A 15635-nucleotide genomic window follows, 5' to 3' on the forward strand; every position below is an offset into this window, starting at 1 on the left:
CAAAAACTGAGGGCCCTTTTCACAGAAGTTGTGATACGATAAATGACCCTCCTTGCTCTAAGACTGTTAGCACCGTGAATAGGCCTACTTTTTGCAGCCCTTCACCGGCAATGGTGACGTCTCCATATGATTCATTGATTGATTGATGTTTTCCTCCACACTCAAGAATTTTTCAGTTTTCTGGTGGCGCCCAGTTTTTTATTGGTGGAAGAGAGAACCCAGATACAATGTACCTGGGAAGAGACCACCGACCTTCCGAAAGTAAACTGGTAAACTTTCTCACTTACGGGCGCGAGCGGGACTCCTCCTTTAATTAATTCATTGGGGGGGGGGTGAGCAGGTATATTTACCATATCAATATCTAGGGTTCACGGCAAGTTTGGCGGATCGACGTGGGATGCTTATTCATCTCATACATTTGGTTCAACCTCTGGTATATCCAAAGGTCCGTATTTCCCCAACTCTTTATTTCATATCCCTTATATGCAAGGTGAAGCTAACGAACAGTGAGCAATACACATATATGACATATATTTGGGCAAACACGGACCCCAGGTGGAATCAAGTGATTAGGAGGAGTAAGCATCCCTTATCAACCAGTCACCCTCGCCGTGATCCCTATATCCTGATCGGGTAAACGGAGTTATCCACACTCATAATCAGTGTGCGAAGAACTACTGAACAATCGGTATGGAGCGCATCAGACAGCATTTGACCCAATGCGAGGTTGAATTGACGAACTAAATCGTTATAATGACCATAGAATTTGCGAAATGCTGACTTCAATCGAGATTGTTGAGCCCCCTGTACCATCAACTTGTTTGTCAGTAGCTTACCTCGATTTAAAAACTGACTATACGCAGAGGAAGCTCTTGCATATCGACTCAGTTGAGATATCCAAACAACATATGTATGTGATGATAGAATATTGCTACATAAATGTGAGAAAATGACGATGGGGAAGCTGAAATCATCCCGTTTGTCATACAGCTGAGTTGTTAGTTTGCCGTCAATGTCTACTTTCAATAAAATATATAAGTATGAAGGAACTATCCGATTAATCACTTTTCTTTATCTTCCCTTTTCATATCATAATGGTAGCACAAACAATTATATATGTGGCATGAATTGTTGCTGATAATCAATGCAATGCTGTTTACAAGGAGGCAAAGTAGCACAGAAATAAAAAGAAATGAAACATACCTATGTGATGCAGTCCCTGAAAGCTTAATGTAAGTATTTTAGGTTTGTTTCCACTTATTTTTTATCTATGATAACCGGGGTTCAGAGAGAAACTCTGTCTTGGTCAGTAAAAAAATGTACCTCCAAGGAATGGACAGACAATAGAAAAACAGACAAAAAATAATGAAAAAAAAATGAAAAAAATTAACCCAACAAGATGTTCGAGGATGCCAAGTGTCAGAGCAAGTTGTACCAAAACCTGCCTGTGGAAATTTAGCAGTAGAGGGGGAATAACAATTCTTTATTTAAAAATATTATTCACATTTGTGGAAAAGATAACATTACATTGTGCATTTGTAGTTTAATTGATTGATGACTCAGTTTCCTAAATTAATAAACAGAACTAGTTAATTACATTCATATTTTTGACAGCTGTATGGTGTTTATTGAAGTATAATGCTCTAATATTTCATTAATTTGACCAAAAGTACAAAGAAAAGGTCCATACATTGTAAACTTTGTAGTGCATGATTTGGCCACAGAGGCAGGAACTATTCATTGTGATTTAATTGAGGTAGACCGCTTTACAAAACGAGTAGTTCAAATATATACAACACGCGTCAATCAATCTTGCTCTGTAAACGTACTGTTTTTAAAAGCAGACTAAATCCATTCATTCTAGTAAAAAAACAAACAACTGGAACTAGATATATAAGTCTGAAGAGTATATTCTCATCCAATTGTAACTACATGTTTAGTGTAAGCACTTCTGTATGAAGTGTTCTTTGAGTGTCTACGTCATTGTGAATTGTTCAATTCTTTGTTTGCAGTCACGGCTAATTGAAGGGAAAACAGTCAATACACTAGATTTGTTAATTCAATCAATCAAGATATATGTTTGAATATATATTTGTATTTATAGAAAAAATGTATCTTGGTGACATGTGAAATTCAGGTGATGCTGGACAGGACTCTGAATCAGGACGACATGAGGGGTCAAGGTCAAGGTATCCGAGACAACACGCTGACCCCAAACAGACCCAAACATACCCAAACAGTCCCGCAGTGCTCCCCCAGTAAGTGATCATTTTTTGACAAGGCATTTTTTTGGTTTGATTACAAAGCAACTTTTACCAATCACTATTTCTGTGTATTATGTGTAGAGCTAGTGTGAAGTTTATACATACAGACTTTAAAGTTAGAATACAGTTAGTGTATACTTAGTGCAAAGCTAGTGTGAAGTTTATACATAAAGACTGTGAAGTTATAATGTAGTCAATACATAGTTGGTGTATATTTAGTGTAGAGTTAGTATATGTTAAATGTATAGTTAGTGTAAAATTAGTGCACAGTTAGTGTTAAGTTAGTATATATTGGATGTATGGTTAGTGTAAATTAGTATATTATATTAAATGCATAGTTAATGTAAAGTTATTGTACTGTTAGTGTAAAGTTAATATATAGTTATTGTAAATTTAATGTATAATTAGTTAGTTTGAAGTTAGTGAAAAGTTAATGCATAGTTAGTGTAGACTTAGTGTATAGTTAGTTTGAAGTTAATTTATATTCAAAATATAGTTAATGACGAGTTTTTTGTATCCTTTGTGTAAAGCTAGTGAGTGGTGCACATAAGAATTAGAATGTTTCTTTAGCACCATAAGGTATGTAAACATTGTGACCTATCTGCTCTTTTTCTTTTATAGATCAAGGACAAAACAAGTGGTTTTCCTTCACTCCAAGCTCACATGACCTACCTGTACCTAGCACATACCATTCAGATTCTACCTCAGAAGAACTCAGCCAGTGTACCGTCATTTATTTCCCAGCATTCCTTCCTGTCGGGATCTTTACCGTGTGATGTGCACCTACCCAATCTTTGGTCCTTACAGCAGAGTTATGATGGACCAATCACACGGAGCGATGACTCAGCACTCCTATTACACAGACTAAAACTTGATTGTGTGATTTCAAGCCATGTATTATCTTGTACTGATGCACAGGGGGATGTAAGTGATTGTGGGATATGTAGTAGACAACAGACACGCGGGATACCGATACTAGTATTAGATATAGGGGATTGTGGGATATCTAACTTAGGGAGGGACACCAAGAATTGTGGGATATTTAACTTAGTGAGGGAAAGCAATGACTGGGGGATATCTAGCTTAGGGATGGCTACCAAGGATTGTGGGATATCTAACATAGGACACCAAGGATTGTGGGGAGTGTAGCAATGAGTTCTAGGTTAGGTATGTAAGATTGCGGAATGATTAACTTTGATTATATTCAAGGGGATTGTGGGATATCTAACTTGTCACTGTACATCAAGAATTGTGAGAAATTTAGCAATGGGCTCTCCGTTAGATATAGGGTATTATGATATGCTTAGTTTTGAGTTAGATATAGGGCATTATGGGATGCTTAGTTTTGAGTTAGATAGTATAGGGTTATTGAACTTATATTGGTGAATATTGGCACGAGTTGACTGTCAAAATGCACTCGCAAGCTCGTGCATTTTGACAGCCAACGAGTGCCAATATTCACCTATATAAGTTCAATAACCTTTTTATTATATAGCTAAAGTATTTAGTTGTTAAATTATATCCCTTTTCACTCAAACTACTCCAAAATAGACGAGAATTCATCAATATTGGCAGTGTGCAATAACAGCATGCATTTCTTAACTGTTCAATGTTTAACCCGTCATCAATGCATGAAGCAAACTGATTTTGTAAATGGGGACATCATAATTTATGTACAGTAAAACATTTTGCTAATTTAAATATCAAATACCGGCTCTGTCAGATTCGGAGGACCGTCGTCTGCCATTTTGGCTTCTTTACGTCGTTACGGTAACGTCAATATTGAACGCTCATACTCGGAATGTTTCGGGCGGATACAATTTACGCAATGCAAAGTTAGCGTTCAATAAATTCTCAGGATATTGAACGCTAACATTCTCTAGATTTTACACAGATTTTATATTAGACTATTTATTAGCTATATAATAAAGGGTATTATGGGATGCTTAGTTTTGAGTTAGATATAGGGTATTATGGGATGCTTAGTTTTGAGTTAGATATAGGGTATTATGGGATGCTTAGTTTTAAGTTAGATATAGGATATTATGGGATGCTTAGTTTTGAGTTAGATGTAGGGTATTATGGGGTGCTTAGTTTTCGGATATACTTACAATGTAGGATATTCTTGGATACATATTGTTCTTTACTGGATCAGGATTAAAAAATTTCGGTTGAGCATCACTGAAGAGACATTGTTTGTCGAAATGCACATCTGGTGCATCTAAATTGGTACCATGTACGTTTTACATATAGGGCTCACGGCGGGTATGACGGGTTGGCAGAGACTGCTTACTCCCCCCAAACACTTGATCCCATCTCTGGTGTATCCAGGGGTCCGTTTGTGCCCAACTATATATTTTGCATTGTTTATATGAGTTATGAGATAGTACACTGCACATTATCTTCGCCTTTCATATATCAGTTTTAGATACAGAGACTTATGGGATACCTAGTTTAGGGCTGGGGCAATATTTACCCAGAGTTGTTGTTATTTGCTCCCAGGAGTTTTACAATATTCTCGTAAAATGGCACATATGCTCAAATAAAGTATGGTTTCAACTTCAGTCTACTTTACAAAAACATACGTAAAAAAGTAAATACTGAGCAGATGTCAAGTCTTTTTGTGACACAAGAAGCATTGAAATGCGGATATTGGGTTGCTTTATTCCACCAAGACTATACATAGGTACATAGAGCATGCATAGTAATGGGTGAAAACTACAAATAATTACTTGTCCTACATTTTCGTGATATTTTATAAAGTAGTTCTTAGTTTTATTAGCCATAAAAAGGTGAATTTACATGTGGAATAGCATTGCTTATTTTGAGACGTTGACAGTGGTATATGTGAGTATAACGATACAGAATTATGGGATACCTAGTTTAGGGCAGGGGAGGATTGTGGGATAGCAGGCTCTAAACCTGTGATATACATTTGTTCACTGGTCCTCTATTAAACATTTTCTATTAGTTTACATTTATATAACAGTAAGAGAGAGTTCTTACATTAGTGTAGTTCTTGTGATGTAAACATTCCAGTACATGCAATAGGAGTTATATACCATGCCTTACATTACTGACCAGGTACATGTTCTCTCAACCACTTTATCTAGGTCAGATTACGGGATCTGCTCAGTGACACGCTAGGGGTGAAGGAGATGCGGCGGACGTCCTTGATATTACTACACGACAAAGGCCCCACATCGCTAGATAGTGGCCTGACCTTGAATCCCATGAAATATACAGTTTCAAGGTCAAATGGTGAATGTTTATAATGTTAGTGATAATGGGAGTGATTTTTTAATTGTTTTATGTGATAAACGGTCATATAGACTGAAGATACTGTGAAACTGGGTGTGATAAAAGGCTGTATAGACTTGGAATCCTGTGAAATGCATTGTGTTAAGACTGCACATACTTCAAATACTGTGAAATTGAGTATGTTAGTGAGATTTATAGACTTAAGATCATTTGCTATTTAGTGTGATAAAAGCTGTACAACCATGATATCCCGTGAAATTGAGTGTGATGAAAATTGTATAGAGTTGAGATCCTGTGAAATTGAGTGTGATAAGAGTTGTACAAATTTGTGATCCAGTGAAATTGAGTGTGAAGTAAACTGTACACATGTACATACTTTTGATGCTGTGGAATTGAGTGTGATAAAAGCTGTATATTCCTGAGATCTTGTGAAAGTGAGTTTGAAATTTGTATTGGACATAAAGCTGTGCTATCTGAGTAGGGCTGTGTCAGAGAGTGTTTAGATGTGATCTTCATTATCCGACCATGACATGTAAATGAGCTTACACCTGGCCATGATTTCTCGAAAAGAATTGAAGTCGAAACTTGAACTAAAGTCTGAGAGTTTACTCAAACATTGACTGCTTAAATAAAAAAAACCCTCAAACTTAAGTTTGAGATTTTTTCGAGAAATCCAAGCCAGATTTTGGACTCAATTTAACGCGGGAAACAAAAACGTGTAAGAGTGAGAACGAGATAGAAAGTAGGCTCGTTCAATATTTTATATTCCTGAAACCAAGTCTTTAGGAATGTTTGCAACATCACATTTGGATATATGTAATTTCCATATGAAAATATGGTGTACATGTATTTCTTAGAATTTTTTTGTATGTTTTCGTGACTTTTGCAGCACGATGCAAAATTCTAAGTTGAAGTTATTTCAGAGACAATCTCAACAAATGACCAACAAACAAAAGAATATATTTACTCTTGAAATTTGTTAATTTGTGAATGGGATTTCATGCGAAGTCTTTGTTTATGATTGAAATGGATTAAGAGTCCTCGATGAAGCATATTTATTTTGAACATTGTCAACCTTTCTGTCCCCAGTGACAAGAGACGGAGTTTCAATGACAAGTGGTTCTGATATCTCATTAACTAAAGCATTCTTTCATTTTTGTTAACCTCAAATTCAAGAAATAGTTGCCACTGACCTACCTCCTCGTGAAATAGGACATTTACTCAGAGGTGGTGCTTAGAGGTTAAGACTAAACATCGATGTGTTATCATAATAAGCCGTCTGTGTAATAATTGGCTCCACACTTACTATCTTTAATCTCAAGTTAATGAAATTACTGCTTTTGATTTGCCTTCTTGTGGAGTATGAGGAGTGTTTAGATGATGTTGCCTCAAGTTTTAGTACACGAGTTTACAGAGAAACAGTTTGTTTTACTTTATTGATAATTCACTTACTATAATAGACTACATACTGCAATTTAACAATTAACACATCACAATGATATAATTCTACTACACTGGAGGTTGAAGAGAAACACATTGTTTTTTGTGCAACACAAATATATCAATTATGATTGCTAACTTATCAAGATAATAATTTCAGAAACATTTTATAAATGGTTGACATATCAGTAACTTTGTGTCTTATAAACCAGAATGGTGCAATCATCTAGTGATCAGATAATGTTAGTTTTCTCTCAAATTTCCCAAAGGCATGGGTTCAGTGATGTGACTGATATTGCCAGGTGATCTATATTTTATGATGACGTTTTGCTGACCCTAATGGTGTTTTTATGGAATTATATTGATTCCAATACCAATTCTGTGATTTTTTTTTTTTTACATAAACAGGTGCGTGTTTCATGGATTGTCTGTTTTCCTATCCATCCTTCAGGTTTTGAAATCCAGACCCCTTGGGATGTTCCTTATGAGAATCGTGTCTATGGATACAAAATTGTAATGGTATCATCAGTGGATGCAGGAATATTTTGTACGTCACAAACATGTTATCGCACCCATCAAGTATTTATGTGTATTGTATGGATGTTGACTTATAAAAAACTCAGGAATGATATTCAAATCCCTGAAGAATATCGGATGTGAAAGAATACTGTCGTTGTGTGTGTGTGTGTTGTTTTCTTGTATTTAAATGACATGTATTATTTTATTTTGTTGATGATATGAACGTGGATCAGTGATGTATAATGATATATATATATATATATATATATATATATATATATATATATATATATATATATATTGTGATACATGTAAAACAAATGTCCCATTATGTCTGAAATATTAACAATGATTCATTACGTATGATATGTATGGATGCCCATTATGCGTGAAACATATATGGATATAGTTTTATTGGATACATGTACGAATGTATGATGATTCCTGACTTCCCGATTGTCTAGAATCTTTAACCTCATTAGTCTATGACGTTTAGAGGTTATCTTGATGCCATGTTCACTTGACCTTTCGTGGTTATTGTGACGACATACATGATGCTTAGAGGTTATTATAAAGATATTCATGTGGTGTTTAACGGTTTAACGGTTACTGTGACGTCGTATTCATGTGATAAACGTTGTATAGGATCGTCCTATTTAACATCTGCTGAAAGCAGTCGTCCTTGTTTTATGTCGAGTGTAACCAGTGATAACATAACAAATACATTTCATACTATCATCGATGTTTGCTAATAAATCTTCTATCATGTTACTGTGTATTGTGTATTGATTTCCTGATGAAAACCGTGATACTTATTGCGTTTGGAGAAACCGGAATTTTGGGTCAAGATCCAGTAATAAACGATGTTGTTTTCCGGAGATTTCATCTTCGCCACCTAACCTTTGGACCAACTGTTTCAATCGTTAGAATTGATATACACCGTAGTTAAGAATCAGGTGGCACAGGACCGATATACCTAAATCGAAACTTTGATTATGATAGAGCTGATCCAGGGGTTCGATGAAGGATAACCATAGACAAAGACGTTGCCTTGACAGATCTGGTAACAAGTGAACTTACACTGACTTATTATTGCGTTATTTCTGTAATTCACAGCCCAATAGCTAAGTACTTCGTTACTAGCTTGAAAATACGGATGTATATTTAATAGTTGTTATAAAATTTAGAAATTCATTTCAAAATTAAGGATTATCTCCCTCATGCATAGCTCTTATCCTTAGAAGAATTTGACTCCACCTTTTTCGGCACGCTATTTTGGCGATAATAGCTCTAAAACATCATTGTTATTTCGGATATCAAACATTTCGGTTGATCATCACTGAAGAGACATTATTTTTCGACTTGCGCTCCTCGTACATCAAAATTGGTACCGAATAAGTTTTACATTATGACCCCTGGATCGAGGCCTCTGCTGGTGGACTGTTAGTTCGAGAGGATCTCTACAGCCAAGTAGCTAAGTACGTCGTTACTAGCTTGAAAATACAGATGTATATTTAATTGCTGTTATAAAATTTAGAAATTCATTTTAAAATTAAGGATTAGCTCCCTCATGCATATCTCTTATCCTTAGAAGAATTTGACTCCACCTTTCTTTTGGGGCACGCTGTTTTTGGCTATAATAGCTCTGAAACTTTATTGTTCATTCGGATTTCAAACATTTCGGATGAACATCACTGAAGAGACATTATTTATTGAAATGCGCATCTGTTGCATCAAAATCGGAACCGTATAAGTTTTAGATTATAACCCCTGGGTCGAGGCCTCTGCTGGTGGACTGTTAATCCCCGAGGGTCTCTAAAGCCAAGTAGCTAAGTACTTCGTTACTAGCTTGAAAATACGGATGCATATTTAATTGCTGTTATAAAATTTAGAAATTCATTTCAAAATTAAGGATTATCTCCTTCATGCATAGCTCTTATCCTAAGACGAATTTGATTCCACCTTTTTTGGCACGCTGATTTTTTGCTATAATAGCTCTTAAACTTCATTATTAATTCGGATTTCAAACATTTCGGATGAGCATCACTGAAGAAACATTATTTGTCGAAATGCACATCTTGTGCATCAAAATTGATACCGTATACGTTTTACATATACTTCATCAGATATAAATTATGTTAACATCGTTATAGCCAGTCCCTTATGTATCGTTGATAATCCTACGTCTGTTTCGGCAGTGTTTATCTTGCAGAAAAATATCTGTACTTGTACAAACTTCATTGATGTCACTGTGATTGAATGGAATGAACGTTAGATTTTACTGTAACATTTCCTTTAGTTAATCAAGCCAATTAATGGGGACGTCTGTAATCTAGTAGTGTGGTCAATTACAAACACATTGTAGAGAGTGTAAAGTTCACAAGTGTGTGATTGACCATTTTAAACATTCAATGCTTCGCGTAAAGTTTGCTAAGCAAGAGTTTATAACACACATCCCGCATACCAAGTTTTGTATGCAAGGGAAAGTAACATTGAAATGTTCCAACCCTCAGAAAAAGTAATTGCCAACATGACTTCTCCCAAGGCAGATATGATTTTCGCGGGTTAGCAAGTGAGAATTATTTCGTGTTTGTACTTCGTCCAAAACATCAGGTTGTTTTGTTTGTGCACCCTTCATCATCAACATCCTTTAGAATGCCAGTTTCTCATCATGGTCATTGTTTAGCTGACAAAGTCCATTCCTAGTTGAGAGATACTTACAACTGATCATTGGCATTAACAAACCAATTAAGACCCAGGTTATGACATTTTACAGGGAGTACCCAGGTTGTGGGAATCCAATTTTCTTTCTTTAAAAATGTGGCATTAAAATAAAACAATGATTCAGTCGTTGAAAAGCCTTTATTAAATATATTATGCTAAATATTTTAAAATATTAAAAAAAAAAGATTTTGATTTAATATAATGATTATACAAACAAAATGATATTAAATACAATAAAAATAATTAAACATGAGCTAATTATAATACCAATACTATAATAGAACAATCAATAAGGATACTGATTATAACTACAAAAGGAAATATTAAAACATACAGCAATCATAAGAGAAACAATATAACAGAAAAAATCAATAATAATCATAATAATGATAATAATACGAATAATAAATGGAAAATTAAAATGCCACAATATTAATAATAGCGTATATATTAATAGCAATAATAATATTAATAATAATCATGATAATAATAATATTAATAATAATAATAAAATGCAATGAAAATACTCAAACATGCAGTAATCATTAAAGAAACAACATAGTAGAACAATCAATAATAATAATGATTATAATAAGAATAACTATAATGGCAAAAAACATGCAATGATGATAATAATAACATTGGTAATAAGGGTAGTGATAACATTAGTAATGATGATAAAGATAGCAGTAACAATACTAAATCCATATAACAACAATGATAATAGTAGTGTAATGTAGTAGAGGTACCTGTAATAGTAGTGATTATAATAATAATAGTAGTAGTAGTAGTATTAGTAGTTGTAACTGTAGTAGTAGTTGTTGTAATAGTAGTAATCATACTAATACTAATAGTGGTAGTAGTAGTAGTAGTAGTAATAGTAGTAGAAGTAGTTGTAATAGTAGTAATGACAATACTAATAGTAGTAGTAGTAATAGTAGTAGTAATAGTATTAGCTGTAATAATAGTAATACTAATACTAATAGTAGTAGTAGTAGTAATAATAGTAGTAGTAGTTGTAACTGTAGTAGTGGTAGTATTAGTAGCAATAATGATAGTAGTAATCGTAATAGTAGTAATACTAATAAAACTAGTAGTAGTAGTAGTAGTAGTAGTAGTAGTAATAGTAGTAGAAGTAGTTGTAATAGTATAATGCTAATACTAATAGTAGTAGTAGTAGTAGTAATGATAGCAGTAGTAGTTGTAGCTGTAGTAGTAGTAGTAGTAATAATGATAGTAGTAGTCGTAATAGTAGTAATAATAATAATACTACTACTACTAGTAGTAGTAGTAGTAGTAGTAATAGTAGTAATAGTAGTAGAAATAGTTGTAATAGTGGTAATACTAATACTAATAGTAGTAGTAGTATTGATGGTAGTAGTAGTTGTAACTGTAGTAGTAGTAGTAGTAGTAGTAGTAGTAGTAGTAGTAGTAGTAGTAGTAGTAGTAGTAACTGTAGTAGTAATAATAATAATAATAATTGTAGTAGTAGTAGTAGTAGTAATAGTAGTAGTAGTATTAGTAGTAGTAATAGTAGTAGTAGTAGTTGTTGTTGCAACTGTAGTAGTAGTAGTGGTAGTAGTAGTAGTAGTAGTAGTAGTAGTAGTAGTAGTAATAGTAGTAGTAGTAGTTGTAACTGTAGTAGTAGTAGTTGTTGTAGTGATACTTTCAAGAAGAAAAGTGAAATGTCATCTGTTATCCATATTGCTCAACTGAACTATTTTTATGTGAAACATTAATTCTCGATATTGATCTAAGTCATGTAACCCCCACTGTAATCCCAGTTGAAATGATTTGGATGTTATTGAATTTGCCGTGCAATAGGATGTTTCCATATTTATTATTTTTTTTTTTTTGGAAAAGTAGCCTTCTGGTTATTAAAAATACATGTTTTAGTGATCTTTCCTATAAATTTCCATGTAAAACTTCAAACCATTCTTTTGAATACAGGAACCTGGGGATAAAAAAAACAACTTTGAATCTGCATACTACATGCTTATATATCTAATCAGAAACTTGTGTATTAAATATCATTTCTTTAATGAGGATTAATACATCTTCACCGTGGCTGACATCCTTTTTAAATATGAATATGAAACTATGTATATCAGAAGCACATATATATATGTACATACAGCAGAAAAGAAAACACAAAGTTGCATAGATTATTACATGTAAATGATAAAAACAAGGGAGGATAACAAACAGTGAATATACAGACATGCCTTTTTAAAGAAAACTACATGTAAAATGTATTGTTAGATCAATGGGAAATAATTGCTTAGGTTGTCATCTTAAGACTTCCAACACAAAAACTCAAAGCCAAACGTTCACAAAAGCAATAACTTTGTTGGTATATTGAGCATATTTCTTTTACAGAATGATGGTATAATAACAAAGTCATCTCCATATTTTATGAATGTTTCCTTTCCTTTTTTTTTTGGAGGGGGGACTAGTTATGGAGACAATACGATGTTCATCCATACCAACGACAGAAGTCTACATCAATACATATAGCTCAACACAAATACGCATACAATGAAATCAATATATCCAGTGAAACATATGTGCAAATTGTATAACAGCAATAAACATGTGTCGTCAGGTTCTACAATTATGTCTTAATACAAGTATTTACAGAAAAAAAAATATCAAACGCTCATAGCGTGTCAGAAAAGGTACATCAATGAATTGTAAAAATTAAATGTATTTTTTTCCAACGAAAAGTTCTAGTTTTCAATAATTTTCCAAATCAAAACCCTGCATTCTGTGGGTGAATAAATACGTTTTTTCTAATTAGAAAAATGCCCACACATAAAAGTATGCTGTTGAGTACCCAAGACACAAGAAGTACAAAATCAAACAAACATGTGACAATGATATAGAATTTCCATAAAGCATACTGAATTGTTCAATATATGTCTGTGTCATTTATGTAGCCTTTACAAAACGCTGATTTTCATGTTTGTATACCAAGACTTAGCTGGTTCTTTCTACACTACGTCTTGGCTGGTTCTCTGTATACAAAGTCTAAGCTGGTTCTCTGGATACCATGTCTTTTGGTGGATATTTTCATAAAATTCGTTAGATGGTTCTTTTTATACCCGGCCATTAGGATAATATCTCTAAAATGAATCATTAGTAGATATCTAAGTTTCAAGTTTTGTGTGGTTTTGTATAAGCCGAATAACTCGGTAAATAGTCAAGAAATCATATTATAATTCTTACACATAGAACTTAATGCAGAGAGGAAAAATAAACTCTTTATCACAAGTCAAAAGTGAATGGCATTTATCTGTGATCACTAAGAAATGGTGTCAGAATCATCGCTATGGTTGACGTCGACGTCGATCTTAATTTCGTCGTAATGACTTTCATGTGATTTGTCCGATGCTGTCTCTTCCACTGTCTCAGATTCTAAGAGCAGTTGTTCAAAATTTTGCAGTTCTGCAAAACAAACATTGAGTCCTGTATCAGCAGACATGGCTGTTGTTTCTTCCCTGTGCTTTTCCTCCGGTGCATTCATTACGATCTCTGTAGACCTCCTCAATCTTTCGTATTCTTTACTTGAGGAATATCCGATGTCTAATATAGATTCTTCCATATATTCAACTTCTGACAAAATATCTTGGAAGTTGTTCAGATCTGCCAAACAAATATTGAAACCAGCATCTTCACCTTGAATGAAACATTCATTGAAGGTCTCAATGTTGGGAATGTTAACCATGGTGTCGGTGACATTTTGCAATGTTTCGTATGTCTCAATGTCGGTCTTCTCGTCTTGCAGTGTGTGTGTTTCAGAATCTAATTCAATTGGCTCTAGGTAGTCTGATGAATCAAATACCTTTTCTGTGTTTTCTATGTCAAAATTTATCTCTGCAATACATAGTCCGGTAGAAAACGCGATTGACATGTTATCTTCCTTGCTGTCTCTGTCCGCCATTGGCTGTGTATTGTTTGGTGATACATAGAGTGCTTCGATGTTTTGAACATCAAAGTTTACCTCAGCAATACAAAGTCCAGCGATGTCAGTGATTTGTTTTTCGCTTGAACCGTTTTCTCTGCCATATTGCTCTGATTCCGAGTCTCCCTCGTTATCTTCAACATCAAAATTTACTTCTGCAAGGCAAAACTCAGTTGTTACACTGGTTTGCTTTTCGCTTGAATTTTCTCCGGTGTTTTTGTGTGGTATTGGTTTTAAGTAGTCTGATGAATTCGATTCGCCGCCGCTGTTTCCTACATCAAAATTCACCTCTGCAATGCAAAATCCATTTGTAGGTGCCACATTGTTTTCTTCTGCTTTGCTTTTTATATCCGAACTAGTAAACAACTCGTTAGGTGCATCGTTGGTGGTTTTAGATGTTCCGGCATCCGATAATGTTTCATTCTTGAAACTGGGTTTCTCTTTCTCAGTATAGTTGACATCGATGGCATCATCTACTTCTTGTATTTCTAATTTTAAAAAGCTAAATTCCGAAAGGGCGATGGATTCTTTTGCCTCTTCTCGTGTATAATTTGGCAATGTTTTTGGTATTTTGAATGGGCTGATACCGGGTAAAACATCAGTCATAGGTTCTCTCTTCACATCGGATAGCAATTGCGATATGAACTCCGCATCTTCGGCTTCTTCTTGTCTTTGTTTAATCCTCTCCAGTTCTATCCAATTACCATTAATGTCGTCATCATCATAATCGTTAAGTATGGATTTTCTTCCGCGGCGCATTCTTCTTTGGGATAGACGCCGTGCTGTGGATTGGGAGTGATCATTATGGATAAGTGCTCTTGTTTTGCCGCTTAGCGAGTAAACATCAGGCGGGTTATTGAGAAGAGAATACTGCGAATGCTTCTCTAAAGTAGTTCTGTCAAGGAAGGGTTTCTCTGTGAAAATTCCTTGCAGACTGTCATATGCTTTTGCTGTACCATGCGCTCCATCTACTTCTGGTAAGCTGGTTGGGGGATGATTGGCAGTTTGGTCCAAGCAATACCTACAAAAACAGCCTTCTTTCGGAGTTTGGTATGGAGCAACAGAATGGTATTTTGTTTCTGCTAATGATGCAGATCTTTGAAGAGGAGGTTCATATGGATCGTTCACAATCGGGGTCAATTCATAGTGATCATCTGCAATTGATTGGTATCTAGTTGACCTTTGTCGAATCCTTCGTCGAATCATACGCTGTAACTCTCGATGCAACAACATGCAAGTTATATTTGATAGTTCACGCTGGATCCGTGCTTCTATCTGTTTGATCTCAACATCTAGCCTTTTCGTCATCCTGCGTTAAACAATGTTGTCATTCATTCATTACTATTTTTATTTACTATTTTATTAAATATAATATCCATTTAATCATCAGATGAAATAATCTTACCGGTTTATTCTGACGGCGATAACGATGACTATTGCCAACATACAATATATTCCAATCA

The 15635-nt window shown here is 34.5% G+C and overlaps 2 protein-coding genes across 3 annotated transcripts in view; both read left to right on the forward strand.

Annotated features, from left to right (window-relative positions):
• The window catches only part of LOC130049109 (uncharacterized), a 253249-nt gene that overhangs the window by 46587 nt on the left and 191027 nt on the right, over positions 1–15635 (forward strand). The gene's annotated exons all lie outside the window — the stretch shown is intronic.
• Positions 445–7731, forward strand: LOC130049118 (alpha-mannosidase 2-like). 2 transcript variants are annotated; one of them, XR_008797625.1, is made up of 4 exons: positions 445–1232; positions 2138–2258; positions 2886–3188; positions 5378–7731. XR_008797625.1 is itself a non-coding variant. In XM_056146329.1 (4 exons), the coding sequence occupies exons 2-4, from the start codon at positions 2928–2930 to the stop codon at positions 7421–7423; spliced, it is 459 nt and encodes a 152-aa protein (XP_056002304.1). In that variant the 5' UTR covers positions 2035–2258; positions 2886–2927; the 3' UTR covers positions 7424–7731. The 2 variants fall into 2 exon arrangements, 1 of the variants encoding a protein (XP_056002304.1); XM_056146329.1 differs by lacking the exon at positions 445–1232 and having other exon boundaries at positions 2035–2258; positions 5378–5525; positions 7374–7731.

This window comes from Ostrea edulis, chromosome 8, assembly GCF_947568905.1.
Source record: "Ostrea edulis chromosome 8, xbOstEdul1.1, whole genome shotgun sequence".
In the NCBI taxonomy this organism is placed as follows: domain Eukaryota; kingdom Metazoa; phylum Mollusca; class Bivalvia; order Ostreida; family Ostreidae; genus Ostrea; species Ostrea edulis.

Coding starts and splice junctions, on each gene's coding strand:
- LOC130049118 (XM_056146329.1), top strand. CDS start 2,928: ATGACCTACCTGTACCTAGCACATACCATTCAGATTCTACCTCAGAAG. Junction 3,189..5,377: donor GTACTGATGCACAGGGGGAT/GTAAGTGATTGT, acceptor CACTTTATCTAG/GTCAGATTACGGGATCTGCT. Junction 5,526..7,373: donor TACAGTTTCAAGGTCAAATG/GTGAATGTTTAT, acceptor TTACATAAACAG/GTGCGTGTTTCATGGATTGT.